The sequence below is a fragment of the Barbatula barbatula genome (assembly GCF_947034865.1).
Source record: "Barbatula barbatula genome assembly, chromosome: 22".
NCBI classification, from domain to species: domain Eukaryota; kingdom Metazoa; phylum Chordata; class Actinopteri; order Cypriniformes; family Nemacheilidae; genus Barbatula; species Barbatula barbatula.
The window spans coordinates 13633632-13657309 of record NC_136785.1 but is presented as its reverse complement, the minus strand read 5'-3'; the positions used below and the strand labels follow the sequence as shown (position 1 = coordinate 13657309).

Sequence of the window (23678 nt, the reverse complement as noted above, 5' to 3'; positions counted from 1 at the left end):
CTGTTCATTTGTAAGCAAACGCTGACTCTTTTACTACCGTAGCACAAAATTGTACCAGACTGTGGTACAATATAAGACAAGCCTTATATTGTCTTTTTACTGAGAAGATTTATAAATCAATCCGATAGTGTTGTAATTTAATTCTCGCAATGATTCGTGCAATGGATACGCTTAATAGATATTCTTTATTATATTGCTTTAAATATCTGTATTTGTACACACAGGACATGTTTCTGTTGTGCACACGGTGCCCCCTTAAAATAAATGGGTGCATGACGCCCTGTTAGCACCTATTGTATTATTGCTCCTGTATGACATATCGCTTTATTGCTTCCTGAACTTTCTGTAAGTCGCTTTGTAAGCGTCTTCTAATTGGCTTAATGTAAATAGTACATAAACACTTTCCTATTTCAATTCTTCACTGAGTCTTGTGTCTGTAGAAAAAGCTATTTTAAGGGAAGCATCTGAGGCATAAATGAAAATGACATGAGATGTCCACCTGTTGGAAGATTTTTTATCTCAGACTTATGTTTATTGGTCAGTTGGCCACCCAGATGCTTATGATGAGAAAATGCCCGGTATGTTGTCTGTTTCTGGCTTTGGTCAATTGCTTTACAACACTATCAGGTAAAGCACAAACGTGTATGAAGTATAATTAAAAAAATGACATCCTACAGGGTTGTATACAGCAGTAGGTGACACATTTACTGTTGGTATTTATTGTTTGTTAACTAACACCTTCATGTTTAACAGTTATTTGGACAATCTGCTCTGCTGCAGCGGAGACAATTCACAATGAACAGTGATCAGTTTTTATTGAGACAGACACTGCTGGTGCCATTGCTCAACTAGATGCTTTATTATATCTCACTTTGCATGTCCAGTCTCATAGTCATATTGCACGATTGGCTTTTAACAACACTTTTAATGTAAACTAAACTACATAAATAGAGAAATAAAGTTAGTGTTTCCTGACAGCCTGTGCAAGTGCTCATGTTCTGTTCTGTTTGTTATTACAACCTTAATTTTTTCTTCATGCTACAAAACACAGAGTTATGTCAAGTGCTGTACTGCATAATAACATTAAAGATCTAAAACTGAAAAGCATTTCTACTTCTATTACCACCTAATTCCATAACAAAAGAAACGCAATCATAACACCAACTATTTGCATATTTACTCAAGGATGTCAGGGTTGTGATGTCACCCTACTCCGTAAAAGGTTCAAATATAATTTTACAAATTGAGTGGTTAAATATGCATACATTGTCACAGACAGAAGAGTGCTTACAGTATGATGTCACAAAAGAGTGCGCATGTCGTCACAGGCAACAGAGAATGCATATGATGTTACAGACAGCAAATCGTGCATAAAGTATGATGTCACAGACTGCAGACAGTGCATACAGTGTGATGTCAGACTGCAGAGAGTGCCTACAGTATGATGTCACAGACAGAAGAGAATGTATATGATATCGAAGATAGCAAATCGTGCATGCAGTATGATGTTACAGACTGCAAATTGTCAATGCAGTATGATGTTACAGACTGTAGAGAGTGCATACAGTATGATGTCAGACTGCAGAGAGTGCATAACGTATGATGTCACACACTGCAGACAGTGCATACAGTGTGATGTCAGACTGCAGAGAGTGCATACAGTATGATGTCAGACTGCAGAGAGTGCATAACGTATGATGTCACACACTGCAGACAGTGCATACAGTGTGATGTCAGACTGCAGAGAGTGCATACAGTATGATGTAACAGACAGCTGAGAATGCATATTATATCAAAGACAGCAAATTGTGCATGCAGTATGATGTTACAGACTGCAAATTGTGCATGCAGTATGATGTAACAGACTGTAGAGAGTGCATACAGTATGATGTCAGACTGAAGAGAGTGCATAAAGTATGATGTCACAGACTGTAGAGAGTGCATACAGTATGATGTCAGACTGCAGAGAGTGCATAAAGTATAATGTCACAGACTGTAGAGAGTGCATACAGTATGATGTCAGACTGAAGAGAGTGCATAAAGTATGATGCCACACACTGTAGAGAGTGCATACAGTATGATGTCAGACTGCAGAGAGTGCATAAAGTATGATGTCACAGACTGTAGAGAATGCATACAGTATGATGTCAGACTGCAGAGAGTGCATAACGTATGATGTCACACACTGCAGACAGTGCATACAGTATGATGTCAGACTGCAGAGAGTGCATAACGTATGATGTCACACACTGCAGACAGTGCATACAGTGTGATGTCAGACTGCAGAGAGTGCATACAGTATGATGTCACAGACTGTAGAGAGTGCATATGATATCGCAGACAGCAAATCGTGCATGCAGTATGATGTTACAGACTGCAAATTGTGCATGCAGTATGATGTCACAGACTGTAGAGAGTGCATGTGATGTTGCAGACAGCAAATCGTGCATGCAGTGTGATGTCACAGACTGCAGACAGTGCACGCGGTATGATGTCACAGACTGCAGACAGTGCACGCGGTATGATGTCACAGACTGCAGACAGTGCACGCGGTATGATGTCACAGACTGCAGACAGTGCACGCGGTATGATGTCACAGACTGCAGACAGTGCACGCGGTATGATGTCACAGACTGCAGACAGTGCACGCGGTATGATGTCACAGACTGCAGACATTGCACGCGGTATGATGTCACAGACTGCAGACAGTGCACGCGGTATGATGTCACAGACTGCAGACATTGCACGCGGTATGATGTCACAGACTGCAGACAGTGCACGCGGTATGATGTCGCAGACTGCAGACAGTGCACACCGTATGATGTCACAGTTACGTCCACTTGCTCTGATGTCATGCTGACATGTGCTGGCCTGGCTGAAATCCGCAGGCGAGCACAGTTGATAAAATGCTGATGACCCGGTTTAAATGCTCATTGGGCAAGAATGGCGGGTGATATAGTATTTCTTAAATGTTCTATTGATAAGTCCATTAACTAGAGTAGTTTGTATGTTTTTTGTGATTTATTTGTGTAAAAATCACAAGTAAGTAAAATATTGTCCTCATAACTACCTTCAAGAACTTAGGCCTTAAGAGAGGTAAATTAACGCAGTGATCAGCTCGTGCTTAGATCAAACCTATTCTCTCTACTAAATATCTTAAGACTGCCGTTCATGCACTGATTATATCCCAATTGGATTATTGTAACTCCCTATACTTTGGGGCGTCCAAATCTATCCATTGCCTTCAATTAGTGCAAAATGCTCCTGCAAAATTCATTACAGGGAAACGAAAGTCAGACCATGTGACTCCAATCTTAAAATCATTATATTGGCTGCCTATCCATTTTAGGATTGAATTAAAATTTTTGCTTTGTGCCAATGTACGTAGTATATTTAAAAACAGAGTAGTTTGTTCGAGCTTCTCCATCCCTATAGTCCAACACGATCCCTGAGGTCTGGGGTCTTCTATCCACCCCTCGAGCACGGCTTAAGCATAGGAGGGATAGAGTATTTGCCATTGCTGGCCCTGGCTCTGGAATGGCCTACCTGCGTATATCAAAGCAGCACAGGCTGTCCACGCTTTTAAATCATCTTTAAAGGTGTACTATTTTGACTTGGCATTTGATAAGGTATGATCTTTTGGTCTTGTATGCATTGTCTGTTTTGTTTTATTGTTATAAGTTGTTGCTCTTGTATGTCACTGCTCGTGGGTTTTATATATTTATTTTTATATTATTGTCTAAACTGTTCAGCACTTTGTTCAGCCTGGTTGCTGTTTTTAAATGTGTTTTAGAAATAAAATAAACTTTAAATTTTGTGTCAAAAGCAGTGGCAATTCAATTGCATTGATTCCATCTGCGATAAAAAAGTGCTTTTTATAATTATTTTAATAAAGTATAACAAAACATTACAAAACCAGATGGTATACAATTTACATAAAAAAAAAATTAAGAGGGGCTAAGAGAAGAAAAAAAAATCAAAGATAATACAAACCAAACAACAACAAAGACAAAAAAGTCCATCCATATTAATAAATACAAAACAAGAAATATAAAATATATTATTGATTAAGTCTAACACAATTCCAGCTTTTTATTATTTGCTTTGACAGCGTTTTTGAATATTGTCCCAAATAATTCTTAAATACTTTATACAGGGTACAGAATTAAAAAACATTACATGTGTGAATACAATTCTTGGCTTACAAAAGTAAGTTATTAATTAAAAACCCATTTACCTCCCTTTTCACATTTTACATATACATTGTATTATTAACAACAATGGTCCTGTCTGTGTTTAAAGAAATGGAAATTTTTAGGGTTGGGTACCAAACCCCTGGCGCATGTGAGCGCGAGGTCTGTTTATGACCCAGTGCAGGATCGCGTCTCTCTGCGTCTTCGTTGCTGGGAGACCGGTAACGAGAAGCAGCTCGTTCCGCAAGCACTGGCAGATAACTCGCAAATGAACACCGTACACCGTTTCCAAACATTTGTCTGTATGTTTGAGCATTTAAATATGAATTAACACTTTGTCTGTAAATGCACATAGTTTGTTTTTTAGACTGAACTTTGCGCTGCATCATACAACAAAATTACAAAGTAATATAACCAAAATCAATGCATATGACAAGCACGGCGCATACTTTCTTGAACTGAAAGCAAGCGTGCGTGACAGGAGGACGGAGAAAAAAGGTGAAAAGCTCATTGGTAAGGAACTTGTTGTATTCCTGTTTGTAAAATACTTTTGAGGCGAGATCTGGTCAGCATATGTACCTGATGTTTAAGGAAAATGTCCAGTTTATTTAGCGCATTGTGACTTGATACTGGCTTATTTCGTTCCATTTCTTCTTTTTTTTTTTTTTTAAAGTTCTATTTTGTTCTAAACCAATTCTGTAAATTAATGTGTGATTGATTTGTTGTGCATCAATGTTGCACTGCAGTTTGCGTTGTACTCTTAACCACCTTGTGTCATCCCCCCCAAACACACGTATTATTCGACTTTCAGTCGACTATAGTCAAGACATGATCATTCTGATTTGACTATGTAAATACTTAGTGAGGGACACCCCTTGAATGCATACTGTATGATGTCAAAGACAGTGGAGCTCGTACTGTATGATGTCACAGACAGTGGAGCTCGTACTGTATGATGTCACAGACAGTGGAACGCATAGTGTAGGATGTGGCATACAGTAGAATGTCACAGACAGTGGAACACGTACTGTATGATGACACAGACACTGGAACGCATAGATTAGGATGTGGCATACAGTAGAATGTGCACAAGCTAAACAATATTCATGAGCTAAGCCACACCGGTTTAATGATGTCACAATCATCATATCAAATAAAGTACTCCACATTTGGAGTACCTGACAGAACAATTTTCTCAGTATAGCCTGAGGTCTGAATCCTAACCGTGACTAAAACCCTCAGATATTGTAATTTCTGCATATTAAATACATGTTTATGTGAACTGTGGGCGCACATTGACTGATGCTACTTTCTTGTTGTCTAGTTTTGGTCTTCAGAGCTTCCTGTCTAGGCAGTCTTAGTCTGGAACTAAGATGGTGTGAAGGGCATAGGGTGCTCAAGGGGTCTGTGGATATCAGGTCTGTGCAGATGAGCAGCTGGATGTTTCGGTGATTTATGTCACCTCCAATTGCTGGGTGCTGCCTTGTGTGGGTTGATATGTCAGGGCAGGGACGAAATAAAATATTTTGTGTTCTCAGACGTCAAAAGACGATGCATACCAATGTAAACTGGTGTGGTATGCATTCGAAATTGCATCTGCATTTACGTCCTTGTATCTTGACACACTTTCACATTCTCTAGACAAAATGTAATTAACATAGTTTTCTATTAATTTGATTAATGTCTTCATTTCACAGCTATTTGGCAGTGCATGCTCATGTCTAACGACATCTAAGAGGTGATTTTATTATATTTTGACAAGGTTGCGCTCGACAGTCAACATGGAGATCGTAAAAAAGAACATTTTAAAAAGTTTTATACAAATATGTTTGTTATTGTTGTCCAAGTGCCTTCACTGTTTTTTTGTGTGCAAATCAATAAAAATAAATGAAACAAAAAAAACAAAAAAACATGGAGATCGTGGTGATTTGTAAGGTCATATTTTCCGGGATGGTCTTATACATATTCATAGGTACTCATGATTAAGTGAAAGCTTGGATAGTAATGAAACTTACATGTACATTATGGTGCAGTGGTGTAGTCTAGTTTTTTGTAGTGAGTATACTGTGATTTAGTTTTTTTCCCTTCCAGCCTTATACTCGCCCATCTTAGATCGACACCCCATGAGCACCACCACACATACTAATGCGTACAGTATGCACCTGCATGTAATTGAGAGCATTCTAAAACACTGCTTAACAATTTATCGTAAGCAACACAAGACTTCGATAGCCAATGACAGCCGGGGGGACTTGCTGGTTTTGTTAACCACTGTCTTCCTCGGCCAGGTAAGAGCTACATTTAGCATAAATTATGTTATACAGTCTTTGAAAACCAAGCCTTAAAGGTTTCATGTATCAAGAAATCAATTTCAACCTGAGCTTTTGTTATATAAAGGCTCATCTTATTGAAATGAACATCCTTTAAGTGTCAGAACTGAAGACGTCCTTGTTACTGAAATGACAACTGACATTGATAGGTTGAACACCTCCACAGAAGAATATCAACAACTAATTCTGTAGACCCGCCCACTGGTTCGTAAATGACTTAAGCAACGTACACACTCCCACGTTTGTGACGATTGAAAAACTGGTAACCATAGCGGCTTATTTTTCGGCTAAAGATTGGTTTTGTCTGTCAGTTTAAACTAAACCGCTAATACGAGTGTTGTGTTTACACTCGGAAGGTTGCATCACACAGTGTTCTTTTGCAGTGTTGTCATGTTCGTTATTAATAAGCGCTTTTATGCTTGTTGTTTGGTCTTTGATCGAAAAGTCTCGGCACTTCGGTCTTAATAAATGGTCAGTTGCAGATTTTTTAGATTTTCTTTGGTCTAATAAGGTATATAAACAATTTAAAGGTTTATTTTCGTCTTGTCTTCATATGCAAATTTTTTCTGTGAAGATCAGGCAACCCTCTCACTTTAGTGAAGGGCTTTCGAGAGCGGTTAACCCCGTGTCTTATGTGCAAAAGTGAAGACTTCACTGTTATTTTTATTTGGAGTAACCAAGCAACAAACATGCATCATTGAGCAGCGCCTGGTTGTGGAAGTACACAGTCGCTTCCTTCGGATTCTGATATTAGGTTGAGGTTTATTTTTAAAGACGTTCCAGCTCACGTGGGTAAAACATGTTCGCTTCATTTCACCGTGGATTCCTTTGTAAACAAGGCACATGTCGATGCTGGATTTGCAGAGAGACTGAGATTAAACAGCAATGTAAATATTGAATCTGACCAGAATCTTATGAAAGTAAAAATATATGTACGATGCGTCACTATTGCTTTGTTAGAGATCACTTTATATGTATATCAAGAGGACTCCGGTAGCAACCTGTGAAGCTCTGGTGAACTCCATGCCCAAGAGGGTTAAGGCAGTGCTGGAAAATAATGGTGGCCACACAAAATATTGACACTTTGGACCCAATTTGGACATTTTCGCATAGGGGTGTACTTACTTTTGTTGCCAGCGGTTTAGACATCAATGACTGTGGCTGTGTGTTGAGTTATTTTCAGGGGAGCCCAAATTTACACTGTTTTACAAGCTGAACACTCACTACTTTACATTGTAGCAAAGTTTCATGTCTTCAGTGTTGTCACAAGAAAATATATGATAAAGTATTTACAAAAAAGTATTCTGTGATATACTGTACATAATCAGCTTATGTACCTCAAACGCCTCATCGATGCCTTATACCTTTTATGCCTTATATATTCATCTTATGTCTGATGTACCTTCTATATAGTCTATATAGCCTTACAGAATATACATTGTTTACCATATAGCCTACACCTTAAACATACCTTATACTGTATATGCAATATACTGTATACAATACACAATGTATTTAAAACATAATATTGCAAAGCAAGAAACAAAATTATGCTTCATGTTGTTCCTGGTAGATCTTTTGATGGCGGCAGCTCTATTTATATCACTAAAACAACTGTTCGTGCTTCCTGCTCTCATTGAGGACCACTGTGCTTACGGTCTCCCATGTTATTAAGTAAATGTGTCAAGACTAATCGTTTTGTAACAGTTCAACCAAAAGCATCACAAGGGTTTTGCATGAACCATTGGGTCAACTGTAAACATGAATCAGTGAACTACAGAGAAGTCATACGTTCACACGTATCTACAGACACCCTCATGCACATTTGAGCTCTCTTGCCTAGAGCAAGACTCGCACTAAAATTCTTGGGGGAGAAACAATAACTGTCAGCTCAAAAGCTGGTGTGGAAAGCCTCTAAATGACCAAGAGATGATGTGGTGGTGATGTTGTTAGTTTAGTAATCTAAGCTCTGAGTTGTAAAGGCCAGGGAGCAAGCTGTGTTGTACTTGAACGCTGTGTTCGGCTTGTTTCAGTAAGGCTGTGTTTTACTTTTGTGGCACATTCACGGCCATTTAAATGTCACTTATTGTTATCTTTTCTCCACATTTTTCAATATTAAACACCAAATCTATGGAAGGATACAAATGTAACTATGGAAATTGTTCAAAAATAAAATCAAACCTGTTATATTTTTGTACTTGGAATTTGCAAATATTTAAAGTGGCACTGTTTTCTCATATGTTCAGGGCATGTGTGGATTAATGTTAAGTTATATGATTTTCTTCGACAAATTATACAGACTTACAAGTGGGTAGCGGTTTGTATTGTAGGAGGTAATATTCTAATTCCATAGAGGATTTTATTTAGAAAAATCAAGTACAAGATGCGTAATCTACATCTTGTTCCACTTTCCCAGGAGAGAAAGACTAAAATTTAAACATGTATACATGTAATTAACATTCAACACTACGCTGACCCAAACCTATAAGACTTTAAGTTAACCACAACCGGAAAAAGGGAGATCTGCTTTTGCATAGAATCTTGGACTTATTTATTAATTTGCCTTTATTTCATCCCATACCCTCACTGAGTCCTTGGTCTGTCTCAGTGAGGACAACACTCTGTCTCAGCTTAACTCATCCTCTGCCTGCATACTTTCAAAGTGACCGAAAAAGGTTAGTCCACCTCCTTTATCTTTGGTCCAGAACTCTAAAACACCCATATTTAACAAGGGGGAAATCATCAGATCCGGGCTCGATGCCAAACGGCTCTGTTCTTCTGTAATACCACAGAGATGCTGTTTCCTAATGAGGTGAGGGGCCAGCATCAGGACCTCCATCGAGCAGCTATACCATCCTGGAGGGATGGGCATCTGTACTCCATGGGCCCTGATCTGTGTTTCTCAGGTCTCCACAACCTCCATCAGAAATCATGTCCAGCTGAGAGGCTGAAATATTAGAAAAATTTGCTATTTATAAGTATGGGGTTTCCTTCGTATAGGGGTTATTTGGTGAGGGTAGATTTTATTGCTATTATCACATTGGTAGTTTATTATTTTGGCATAAACTGACCGATTTATAATGAATCAAACTTAACAAGCTTCAACAAGCCAATGTCTGCTTTACTACCCTTTGCATAAAGCAAATTAGCCATTCGTAAGTGCTCTAAAAATTAACAAGTTCAGCTGTTGTGCTCTGAGTTCACATGTGTATGTAAATGCAATATCTGCATTTAGAACCATTATGTCTTCAGCTTCAGCCCTCCATTAATGACTCAGAAAAGATGTTCATGAGATGAGTATATCTGCAGTTCTTATCTTTCCCTCTAGGGGGAAGGCTTTAGAGATTATAGAGTGTGTTGCCGCTGAAGGCTCTGTGTTATTTTCAGTTTATGGATGCCGGCGAGCCACCACAGTGCCAGCTCTTGTTTGTCGGCAGGTTGAAAACGGTGCTGCATTCTATTAACCCAAGTACACCATTGCTTAATGTGTCAGGTCTAGCAAATTACTTTTTTATCCTCTCGCGCCCCGGAAAAGCCTCCGGCTTTGGCGCAGCATGTCGGAATTGTTCACTTTTGAATTTGTTGGATTCCTTCTTCTCCTGCTTACGTTAGCAATAACTGTGTGTTTATGACTGGTGCAAAAATCTAAGTATTTCGTCATAAAAGGAAAACAGCAAGACAGGCAAAGTAAATGGAAATCGCTGACCTAGTAAAATATTTGTCAAAGCAGTATGATGCAAAAGTAATGACATTCAAATGTGAACAATGTAATTTTATTGGGAATGTTATGAAAATAAAACAATACTAATGTTAATAATATAGGGCGTATACACTACATGCATTAAGACTGGTTGTCAAAATAGTGCCATAGCTTCCACTCCCCATAGAGGAATACACTACTTAAAGTAATACTTCAACAAGCAGGAGAATGTACAGCATATTCAATTTAACTGAACCTTAGTAGTTTCTTTGCATTTGTACGTTTTCTCTTTCCCTTTATCAGCAAGAATAAAATTGGATTAAAGCCGAGAGAAAGCGTGCAAATGATTGTTCTCAAGCAGCCTGTTGACTTGATTTGGGATGACTATCCGATTTACATCTTAAGGGCTCAGGTGGCACGTTGTCGGATTTTGTGATTCTTCTTCCAGTATGGCCGCCGATGGTTTTCGCGAATCCGCCACTCGGCAGCAGCTTGTAAAGGTCAGGAGTGGGATCAAAAGGGAAATGTAGCAGATTTTACTCCCCTGATAAATGTAATTAATTGTTAGGGAGCAAAATGGAAACAAGGAGGCTGAACGGCCCGCTGAAGCATTCCCAGGTTTCACAATGCGAGATTGAGTGTATCGAGTGTCTGGGGTGTTTGTTCACAATGGCAGACCAGATGCAGAGCAAATGAACAATCTTTAGGGAAATTATGAGTAGGACACGCCATGTGTTTAGATTTGACAACTGTTTGATTTAGGACACTGTGGAAATGAATTGCAATGTTGGGTTGTAGATTGCAATTGCTGTGCAATTGACTTTTTGAAATGTATTATCTCTGTAAGTGTCAAATTTATTTTAAATGACAATAATGAGCCAAATGTGATATAAAGACATTCAGGACATTTATTAGTGTCTTGGTCTTTTTTACTCTGTCATGTAATAATATTATTATAACTTAGTCGTAAAATAGTAGTAACATATTTATAACGTACAACTTCAGTTTTAAACTTAACGAACACGTCACAACAGGAAAGGTTATGTAATGCTTTATTTAAAGGTTAATCTCATTTTATGTATGCATACATCCTTTCACTTGGATATCCCTATGATGACAGGTTCCAATGTGATTCCTCTAATGAAAAATAAGAGGGTGATGCAACCGACTTCTTTTGTTCTATCACGGGTCTGCATTAGCAGGCGGCACCGTCAGCCTCCTTCTCGGTCTCTGTGGAAAAACATAAACGCAGAGGGCAGAATACAATTCCATTGATCAAGTCTTTGTTTGTACCTCCGAAAAAGAATATGCATTATGAAAAGCGTAAAAAGGAGAGAGGGTAGAGGAGCTGGGGTAGGTCAGAACGCCTTTGAAATGTGGATCAAAGCCTGTGGGAGACTCCCGGGAGAGGAAGCAGTTAACCCCTATGAGTTGAGACCAACCAGAGGAACCTCAAGGAAAGATCATTTGAGAGACCGGTGTGTCTGTTACAAGTGGCCGGCTGAGAATAATGAAGTGCATTATAAAATGCATCTGCGTTCTGTTTCTGATGATGAAGAGGCTGTATAAATTATAAAAAGTAGGTTATTGTTGTTTTCACACTGGAAACCAACATGACATCGATCAATAGTTAGATCCTGTCCTTTAATTTGATTGGACAAGCAGCCTTCCACGAGGGGTAATGTGTCGCTAGTAATATTACAGCACTGCGATGATATGATCACAGCTTGTTTGTGTTTCTGGTGTTTGTTGCTTTCCAATTTGAGCAGCTTAGTAATTCTCATGCATCTTTTAAAATTATGTCTCATATGTATAAACAGGCAAACGTTTTGTTTGAACTACTGAAACATTGTCTGAACATCTCTCACACAGTTTTACTGCACCTATTTATTGTTGTTCTTTTGTTGCACAAAAGGCTTATATCGTTTTCCCCTACTTTGTAAGTCGCTTTGGATAAAAGCATCTGCTAAATGTAAAAACATGTTTTTACTCATACATAACAATCTGACTCTGTATATAAATACGCTACTCATTGTTTTCAGTAAATGACACCTCAAAGCGATACTGTACTGTTGATCGTAAACTTGAAGTGAATTGAAGCATGTTTGTTTATTATGCTATATAGTTTTAGTCGCGGTCAGGCATCATCTGTAAATATTTTGATGTGGCCGGCTCTGAATCACTTCCTTTAACTCTTCTTGTCTTCTATCTGAAACCAATCTAACTCCCCACAGCAGCTATAAAAGCAGCAGGCTGTTTTAAACCTACAGAGGTTTACAATGGGCACTCAGGCAGCATTCATATAAAGCAAACTGTCAGAGTGACATTCAAAGAGAAGTTATTATTATTATCATTATTATGTCCAGCCCAAAGGGCACAATGACTTGTTTTTCTATCTGTTCAAGTAATGATAGCGCTTTTGCAGTTAAAGTGCTCTCCCGTTGTGCTTTTGACGCTAGATTTTATGAAATAGTGCTGTTGTTTTCCATGTCTTTGTTAAAATATAAAAATGTATTCTGAGACGTATCTAGATGAGACTGCTACCAGCGATGTACCTGGATACACAAGCACATGCTTATAAGGAATCTACAGTTTTATCTCTATCATAAAACATCACCCTGGAGACATTTTCAGCTCTCTTCAGACAGTTTCTTCAGACTCTTACAATGGCAGTGATAATGAAGACATTACATAACTTTGCTTGAGGAACAAGCCAGAGCCAACATTTTCAGGATGTCTTACAGCTGTACTACAGTTTATGTAAATCATATAGTAAGAATTAGAATGTATCTACAATGTATATATTTGTGTATGTGCATCTTGAATAATTATAGAGAAGTTTCATTAAATCGGGATGTAACCATTCACTCAGCTGGCGATGCGATTCACCATTCTGATCTCACGGTGCGATATTATTCACGATATCTTTTGCAGATTGAGTAAATCTTGTCTTTCCATCGTCGCTGTTCAAAATATCATATTTTAGATGACATGCTTTTCTTAAGGGTGTCGAAGTCAAATGATGTCAAACTAACATTTCTTGCTGACAGTTTCACTTCTAATAAGCTTACCGTTGCCATAAGAAATGAAAGAGTTCCAAACCTTGATATCTTTATGAACTTGTTCAATAATACATCTTTTAACCATTTTAAACCCATAAAATGTACAGATGTCAGGTAACACATCCGTCATGGCATTTTCCGCGAAAGAAAGATTCTTTCCATTCCAACTACATGGTCACAGTCGATGGCCAGTATCAGAAAGCTGATAGTATTTTCTCGGCATCTCACAGGTTAAACCTCCCAGTGTGCGGAGGCATCTATTAAGACCTTGAAGTGGACACTCCTCTTTGATGTTGTTCCGTGAAAACAAGGCTATTCAGTCTCCCTGTGGCCTGATTCAATAAAGCAGCCTGTGGGGTCGAGAAAGAGTCGTAAATTTGTCGCCTACAGAATTTGTTATAGAATGCTGATCATCCTACAGCGAAGGAGAGAAAGACCTTATCGAATGTGTCTTCAGTGAGTGTACGTCTCGGTCAGAGAGGAGATTGGGGGTGTCATACGAAGGACTGTTGTTCAGCCTGACAGTCACATTCAAGCTGAAGCGGGACATTGTGTGTCATCAGCAGTTTTGTCACTCTCAATGATTGAGTGAAGCGAGGCGACACTCACCTGCTTTTCTGGGGATCAGGTTTGAATAGGTCTTAGGGTAAAACAGTATGACTATTCACAATCCTGAATAGATTATAGTGTGATCGGTTGTGTTCAGATGACTAGCAAGATGGTAGAAAGTTAATACATACACTGTAAAAACATTGGTAAAAACAGCAGCCGAGGGGCAGACAAAAGGTAAAATATTTTTTTGTGGAGTAAAAACATCAGTCAACTTTGAAAATGAGCTTTTCTGTAAACATTGTTTACAGCATTTCGAAAATTCTGTAAAATAAAATGTTAACCTAATAAAATCTGTTTATTTTTACTTTTAGGGGCTCATGTGCCATCTGAGAAACTGCTATTGACATACAGTACATATAGTTAATATTAAATGTATAAAATAAATACATAAATTATTAATTTCAAATAAAATTGTTGCCAATTAAAACATTTAATAAACATAATTAATTTATTATTCTAGTAAAACTTCTGAAATGTAAATTCCATAGATGTATATATTTAGATCCCCTTGGTATGACTTTAACATGTAATAACTGTATAACATGCATGTAATAATGTAATAACATGCATAACGCATTGAGATATTCCTAAAAATGTTTTTATTATGGTTAGAATCCGCTCTGTTTTCTGTAATCACTTGATTTGAATACTTCTATAACAGCCCAAGTCGGATCAGGACAGTTCAAAATCATCTCAACTAAATCGAAAATCCATGGGTGCTGACAGTGATGGGTGGCGATGGTACTCCAGGAAAGCAATAATGAAGCCTTGCACATCTACTGTATGTGGGTCAGCTCAGATGAACTGCTTTAATCACATGGCTTATTAAATGCAATGAACACATCCCATTGTCTAACACTCCCCTGCACCCCCGAGTAATGGCACGTTCCTATGATGGATGATCTAGAGGCAGCTTCTTCAGCTTTGAAGAACTCAATCAGATCTCGAGATGGAGCCTCCAGCAAGCCGAGAGGCAATTCCATCGATAGCCATCTAAGTGTACACATGGGCTACAGCAGCGATGTCGCTATCAACTGTGATCCAAGCGAAATAGGCTTTCCGTGCGGGTTAGGTTCAATCCGGGAGGTGCAACTTCTTATCTTCTCTTTGAGAAAACACATTACCAGATTGCAAGGCACAGAGGAGGAGTTAACAAAGTTGATGCACTTGTGCCTAAACAAATTATCTTCAAATGGGAGACATCATTTATTGATTGCTCAGTCAGAACCACTGTGGTCAAATGTACACTGCTCAAAACAAAATAAAGGGAACACCTGATCATCGCAGCTCAACACCAAGTCAGTTAACCCTCAGGACTATCAATCAACCTGGTAAGTAAGCATAAGTGACTCTGAACCATTTTCACTGGTTTTGGTGCAAATAGAAGTGACAACAGGTACACCGGAGAGGCAACAACAAGGGTGGTCTAGGGAGGACCATTCTCAGAGGGTCTTTCAGACCTCCACGTGCCATGAAGTATTTGGATGAAATCCTCAGATCCTCCTGGTGCATGATAATGCCCGACCTCATGTGGCCTCAGTCTCTAGGCGTTTCTGGATGATGAAGGCATTGATGACATTGAATGGCCCCTCACATTCCCCAGACCTCAATTCAGATGAGAACCTTTGGGATCTCATGTATCCGAAGCCGTCAGATAGCACCATAGACTGTCCAGAAGCAAACTTATGCTCTGTTTTAAGTCCGGGAAGAAGATCCCACAGGACACCATGTGCCATCTCATCAGGAGTATGCCCAGACATTCTTGGGAGTTCATACGGGCACGTAGGGCCATGCACATTGCTGAATAATATTAAGAATTACTGTTTTAAATTCAGTATTTCAGACAGTATTTCCATTTTTAAAGTTAATTTACCTTTATTCCTTTTCGCTGAATGATGTATTTATGGATTTTGGCTTTCATTGACCCTTGTCACATTATTTTCTAATATTATGCAAAGTCTATAAGTGGAGAGTTTTATTTCATGCATTGAGACCTAATACTGTGTGATTTAGGTGTTCCCTTAATTTTTTTGAGCAGTGTATGTTTTTATTAAATTATAATGCAGCTCTCCCACACCGAAACATATTGCCAACACAAAAATAATGCTAGTCAACACCCCAGAACAGATCCATTAATCATGTACAGAATATTTCATTATGATTCATGAAAATTAACATGAGAAAGGAGGATTCAATATAAAAACAGAAGACAAATTTTTCCACACACTGTAAGAATCTCAACGTATCTTTTGGAGTTTCTTCTCTGCATGTTTTGTTTGTTGTAGCCTATTGACTTGCGAAGTTTAGATAGAATTCATCAACACAGTAAATTAAAGTTTTGTAAAACAAATTGCAGTGCAGTTGGGGATGGGGGGTTAATACAGCGTGCAGTCACCCAGGAGAAGTGTCTGGATGAACAGAGATTCGTGTTAAAGCTGGACTGGTACATCACAGTCTGCTAATGCCGTCTTGACTGATGTGGCCAGTTTGATTCGACATGATGCTTCATTTATTTATTTCATCTGCTGTTTTTTGCTCAGGTCATAAAGCGAAGCAACTCATGTTCAGATGAAATAAATTACGTGTATTATTTATAGTTTTGCTGTAGAGATTTGTGATGTGTACATTTCTTTGTGTTAGTTGCAGTAGTAAATCATGAAGTGTGATAGATTACCACTTATCTAACTAGTCTAGCACATTTCAATTTTTTAAGATACCTAAATTATAGTGTTGGGGTGAGTCCCAGCTAAATATCCTCATGATAGATTGTCCATAACTCGAAAAAACACTTTCAAAGTTTTTAGTTATTGTATTTGAGCACCATTACCATTTTCATCCTTAAAATCTAAAACAATTTTAACCCGTAGATGCGTAGAAATGCTGCACTTCACCTTGAATTCTCTCTTGCTGTATAAATAAAGTTTGGGTTGCTTTTCATTTTGATATCCTCTTTCCTGCTGTGTGCATAAAATCACGGGATGATGAAAATGAGGAAAGTGATGGTAACCTACAGCTCTGCATTATTTATGATCACTGCTATTCTCCAATAGATTAACCCGAGGGTGGATTGGCATGGAATTAAATGTTGTAATCCTTCGACATATTCAAATGCTACTTCTTAATCTGAAACAGCATTCACACAAAATGTATTTCCATAGAAACACTGTCACCTTTCTTTGCATCTGTTATGTCAACTTAGATTTAGCTGTCATTTACATTTCATGATCCCTTGCTGAATGCAAAGCATCTCATATACAAGACCACTGTTTGCTACAGATGTTGTTGTATGCAGCATAAAATGTTTTAGTCTCTAATGGTGTACATGCTGTACATTGTAATCGACAATTACGCACCTGCTCATAAAATCCAGTCATTTAACTTGACTTTTACTCCAAAAAGACTTTCCTCGCAAGATCTGCATTCGTCTCCGATTCCTCTCTCTCTTTTAAAGCTGCCATAACACATGCAGTTCCTGCCAATCCCATATTCATATTGAGTACCTATAGAGTAGTATTGCATACTTTTTTATCTTCAAAGAGTATTTAGTTTGATCACATTTATAAAAGATAGATACATTTGTACGATTATTTCCGGAAATTGATTAGGGATAGAGTAGGGATGTGCAATTAATCGAAAATTTGTCGTAATAGTCCATTTTGGCCTTCAACAATTACAAAAACAAAATAATCGAGGTTAAACAATTATTGTGCCGCATTCCATCGCAATACATTATCCCTGCAACTATTGATGCACTATAAGTTCATTTTGTTTACATTATGCACATTCACACGGATTGTCAACAAAACACAGATGTATGACTTTGTTTCACTCACCACATGCGGTTCATGTCTGGTATCTTTTAGCACTGGGAACGCTCCATCTATCAGTTTCAAACCAACTCCAAATCCAGCGTTATATCCACCGTTTATATAACATCCATCCCTGAAATGGCGTGAACAAACAAACACACCTCAACCCTTTCTCACTATCGCAAGAGTAAAGAGCTACAGGCCAACAGTCCAGCCATTCTTGATGGTAGGCGGTTAACGCTTGGTTGGCTATTTCATTCGCCTTGGCCTGAGGATGCTTTTCTGGGAGAATTGTCCAATAAGGGACTAAGAAACGGAACTAAACTAAAACATAGATTTATTTAGCTGTTATCATTAATAACTTTGTGACATTACAACTTGTCCAATCAGCATTCCATGTTCATAACTCCATAGTAATTCTGACCTCAGCCAAAGATTTCCATATGTTGATCTTTTAGTGCACTGGCCTTCCTCTCACTTTTACTTTTGTGTTTCGTCGCAATTTCACAGGAAAGTCAAATTGTAATCTCAAAGTGGCGAGTCCTTTAAAGGTGTTGTGTGCAGTGGCGAGGTCACAGTGCTCTGGAGCGCTTGCTGAGTGTTGGTGGGTGCCGGGTCAATGGCATCGACAAATGTGCATCAACTAAGTGCGGAGTGAGAGAGGAGGGAACGACACGTGACTGCAATGCAAATGAATGTCCGTTGTCTTTTCTTGTAAGTGCACCGATAGAACCGCAGGCTTTTAGTCCAAGTGCTCGTTGACAAGGTTGTCTGGTTGTACATCGAAGTGTGATATCTGGGTTTGCAGAAGCAGGACCGGCCACCCAATAGCTAATGTGTGGCTTTTTTAGGACAAACAAAGAAACGCATAGAAAGTCATTGGGGTGTGACTAGTAAATAAATGACAATGTTTTTTGTTTCTTTAAGGAGTTCTATGCCTTGATTCAGGTGATAAGACTTGTGTAGCGCCTGACAGATCTGTAACCAATTACGCACCTGCTCATAAATCCAGTCCTTTTCCTTGTCTTTCATTCCAAAAAGCATTCGTCTCTTATTCCTCTCGCACTTTTAAAAACACTCTTTTAAACTGTCCCTCCGCTCAATGTCACACCATCAGATAAAGGAGATTGTTTTTTCAACCCACACCTCTTTACAATTCTTCCCTCCTCTTCCTCCTCACACATTCTCTTTTGTAATAAATATCAAACACCAAAGCGCACTGACACCGGCACTGCAAATCAATTTACTCCTTGATGCTGCATAAACTGTGGCACTCCAGAGCAGGTTTGTTGATTCCCGCATGGCGTCGTGTGGAAACGCACCTTAGAGTCATCGGCCTTTCTGTCAGCTCTTGTGAAACCTGCCTGAATAAAACATAACATTTCGTTCCATCCTCTACCGTTCCCCAACTCCACCAGAGTCGGAAGGATTCAGTCTGTTCGTTCATTACCATTCCGATTCATCCTCTCCTGCCTTTTGTTGTTTACTTCCTCTCATGAGAAAAGTCAAGCTTTAACCCCATAGAGGTTTTCTTTTACACTTATACATTTGGCAGATGCTTTAATCCAAAGCAATTTACGTTGGATGTAAAGCCTGCATTTTAACAGTCTGTACAGTCCTTGGGAATCAAACCCACGACTTTGTCATTCGTAACACACTAACATTTGAGCTTATAGCAGATGTGTCAACACTTGTTATTCCCAACCTGTCCTAAACAAATCCTAAAATAGATAAACAGTAGACGCAGGATAAAATGCCATTCATAACTAAATTCTATTCTAAGAAAACTGAGTTTGTGTAAGGCATCTTATTAAAGAAACCGTTCACCTGCTCATGTCATCCCAGATGTATATAATCGCATTCCTTTTTAACTATACACAAACAATTTTTTTTAAATGCTGTCATGATGTCCCAAAAAAAGCACATACAATGTATCCATAATTTAAATCATCCAAATAACTCCAGAAGGTTATTAAACGTCTTCTGATACGAGAGAGAAATCAATGTTTTAGGTTCTTTAGTAATTCATATGTTGCATGTTGTTCCCCACCTCCAAAACTTTTTGCCCACATTCTCCCATTTTTTTGAAAACAATTAAATATTGTGCTTTTCACAAACTTTGTGATACCTTATAAAGATTTTAATAACATAAAGGGTGATTAATAATCATGATTTATGACAAAAATCACAAAATATGAAGTTACAAGGTTTCGGACGGAAAGCAACGATATCCTTTGATTTTGTTATGCCTTAAGTACAATCAAATTGGCTTTACAATTCATTTCATATTCACATTTAACAGTTATTTTTTTCATTATTAAAAAATGTAATTTCCCATTGCATTTAAAAATACAGTACAGTTCAATGCGCAAAATTAAAATAGATCTAGCTTGTCTCTAAAATTTGACCAATAAGACAAGAATTGAAAATACTGACTTGCCATTATGAGCCCTGTATAAGATGGTTGTAGGCAAGACAATCATTTTATATTACATTTCGAGTTCATGACAATGAGTAAATTGAGAGAATGTTCCTTTAACAGTAACAGTCAAGATACAGTACAGTATGTTTCCACATGCATAAGGAAAATGCAGCTGGGTTTATTTCTCGCCTCTATTTGTTTATCCTTGTTTATCACATCATCACTGCGGAAATTAGGCAAGCTAAACATGTTTGTGTTGGCCATTCCTTCCAAATTAACATTTCCTTTTAAAGTGATTATATTAGATTACATTTACATTTATGCATTTGGCAGACGCTTTTATCCAAAGCAACTTACATTGCATTGCACTTTACATATTGTACTGTACATACATATTACATGATATATAGTTGTCAGCTAAGACTATGTTAGAGAATATCTCAAATATACAGTACATACACAGAGATAAAGGAATGGAGAAAAAAGAAAGTTCTCAAAAGCTCTCAGGGTACAATTGTAACGGTCACTGTGATCCTTTGATGTGAAAGAGTTAAGTATGGTGATGAGAACATGTGATATGAAGAGGAACATTCAGCATTAAAGTCTTCTGACTTCAAAGCATCCAGTCTTGCAGTATGTTTACCAGTAATGTTAAACCATTTCCATGCATCTAATGTTTAGTCATGTGGAATATGATGTGTGATGTGAAAGATTACTGCTATAGTCCTTTAAATTGTGCTTTTCTCTTGAGCTTCATCCTGGCTGATGTGCAGTCATGTGCAGGGATCTCTCACTTACTGTGGTTTTGTTATGCTTAAAGTCATTAATCCACCATGCATGAGCACTGTACACATGCAATATATTGCTTCTGTGTACAAACATCTGATAAACAACTTAAAAATAGGGAAGGAACGGTTCACTGTGAGCCGGTTGAAAATTGATTATATAATGTGACAATTTAAGTCGGTTGAGATGTTAAGAATTGCAATACATGTTTTGAACAGAAAGGATTGCAGTGTTTACTGCTAACTCGGTAAAGGTGGACATGCTGATATTTCTTAAAATTGCAAAAAATCCAAGTAAGGAAAAACACAGACAAAGTCTTAGTTTCTTTAGAAATAAGATACCGTTGTATTATTCGTTTTTTTATTTGATTTGGAATTGGTTTTAATATTTGGGCTGAAGTCAAGTCCACCTATGTCGAGCCCAAGACCAGGACTAGTCGAGACTGAGTATTGAGAGGTTCGAGTCCAAGTCAAGACCAAGTCCAAATGAGACGGTCAAAAAAAAGAATCTTCTTCAAGACCACATACTTTATTTGTAACTATCAAAAAGCGGCTCAAATTAGGTCATTTACTTTAGGTATAGCGATCTCCCCAAAGTCACATGAAGCCGAAGTGCAACTTCAGATTTCAAGTCTTTTTATAGTAGTGTAACAATCATAGAATGAGATAACTGCAAGTCAACAAGCTGAGAATGGAACTTTTATTTTGCTCATGAGTGCATTGTGTTATTGATTTTTGAGTATTGTGTGATAATACATTGTGGGATTAAAGCAGTGGTATGGCTTAATATGCTTGATTAAAATACACAAGAAAACTTTAAATTGGTGAATCAATCAGACATCAAAAATCAGTGTATGAAACTCGACAATAGAGACAATCAACAATCCTAGTACAAAACTCAGTCATGACTCCCAGCATGCATTGCGGTTCATCCAAATTAGTTTAATGATTATCCCCATTGTTGAGGTTTGCATGATGAGTGTTGATGTCAGGAAAACTTTGTTTCATTCGGCGCAGTATCTTAGCGTCGTGAACCAGAACGCATCCGTTTTTTATAGCTTGACACCCATCACAAAAAGTAACCTACCCCAAGAGGAAAGTGAATAAATGTTATGAAAGTCACGAGTCCAACTAAAGCAAACGTATATGCTTCATCAATGATTTTCTTTGGAAGGAGAAAAAATCATCGGACTTGGTCTAGACCAACCAGAACATTTGGCGAGTTCAATGGCCAAGTCCGAGACAAGTCCGAGTGCAGATAGCAACGAGTCCAAGACTACAGAAAAACGTCTCGAGTCCGGACTCAAGTACTACAGCACTGTTTTTTTCAAATGAGATGTTTTTATTTTGCAAAGAAATGCAGCATTTGAGAAATAATAAAAGGTCAGTTGTTCATGTCAACTCATTTTGTAAATAAAACCATGAAAAAATTGCTTCGTGAGCTGAGTGAATAGTTACATCCCTACTTAACAATGTCAAATTCACATCCATTCTCAACATCCAAAACTAAAATATCAGGATAAGTGTAAAAACACATGATATTTAAAAGTTCACTAATCCATTGAATGTGTCTCTGTCTGTCTCTTTTTGCAGGACGGAATGGGTCACTTGCGCATCACGGATAGAGGTCTGAAACTGGAAGGAGATTCAGAGTTTCTTCAGCCGCTGTATGCCAAAGAAATCCAGTCCAGACCAGTAAGTGCACGTCAGGGCTTGTGGCTACAGCGCTGTTGAGATGGCAAAGACTAGATACATTCTCTCTCTCGTGACGCCCGGACGTAATAATATCACTCGGCCGACAGTGGATGGATGGCTTGATAATGCATCGGGTGCTACTGTTATCGCATCTGTCTAGCACGGGCGAGAGAGGATAGGGTGAAAGACAGAGAGAGAAAGAAAGAGAGATTAGGAGAATAGCAATGCCTGGGATTGGCGATGCAAGGAAACTCCCATTTACTGAAGCAGGAATAAAAGATTTGCTTCAGGAATTTTCATTTCATTTTTTTCACAGACGAATTTTAGTAAAGCAAGAGAGACTGATGGCACCATAAAGCAGAGAGACTACAACGAGTACTGTACTTTCCTGTTACTTTGAACGTCATTATGATTCAGTCATTTTCATCCAAGCAGTTTTTCACTTAATTAATCTGACACACATAACAAAACACGTTTTCAGTTTCTGACCTCATTTCCTGAAGAACACAGATGGTATCGAAATAATCAAGAGCATCTACAAAGGAAGCGTTTACACTCGAGTGAAATAAGAGCAGCAGATCCAAAGCATAGTTAATATTATACAGCTTTTAATATGAGACACAATAGTAATGCGCTATCTTTAATTAAAGGGGCAATTGGAGCATAAAATATTGTTCTGGAGATTAAGAAAGATATCTGTATCAACTCACGAAACAGCCGCATGCAAACAAACGTCTCTTTCATTACAGCAGACATGAAATCAACCCTTTTTGTTTTAATGAATACATGTTCCTGTTGTTGTTGTTATTCTGCACGGTTCAGCGGTGCATGTAATACCAGAAAAAAAGTGTTTGTTTTTATAATCTTTCCAAATATCTTAGCTCAGGGTCACCGTCCTACGTGTGCTATGCGTTATAGACCACTTAGGAAGAAGTAAACAACGTTTGTTTTTACCACTACACAACGTTTGAACAAAATACAACCAACCGAACAATTATGACCACATCAAAATCTTTCAGATTTAGTTGTATATGTACGATTTAAAATAAATAAATACATTTAAAAAAAAC

The 23678-nt window shown here is 38.1% G+C and overlaps 1 protein-coding gene across 3 annotated transcripts in view; it reads left to right on the top strand.

Annotated features, from left to right (window-relative positions):
• The window catches only part of sgcd (sarcoglycan, delta (dystrophin-associated glycoprotein)), a 122832-nt gene that overhangs the window by 63200 nt on the left and 35954 nt on the right, over positions 1-23678 (top strand). For all 3 annotated transcript variants that reach the window (XM_079485886.1, XM_079485887.1, XM_079485888.1), the window contains exon 3: positions 22507-22608. In XM_079485886.1, the coding sequence (XP_079342012.1) occupies positions 22507-22608 (102 nt within the window). The remainder of the gene's footprint in view (positions 1-22506; positions 22609-23678) is intronic.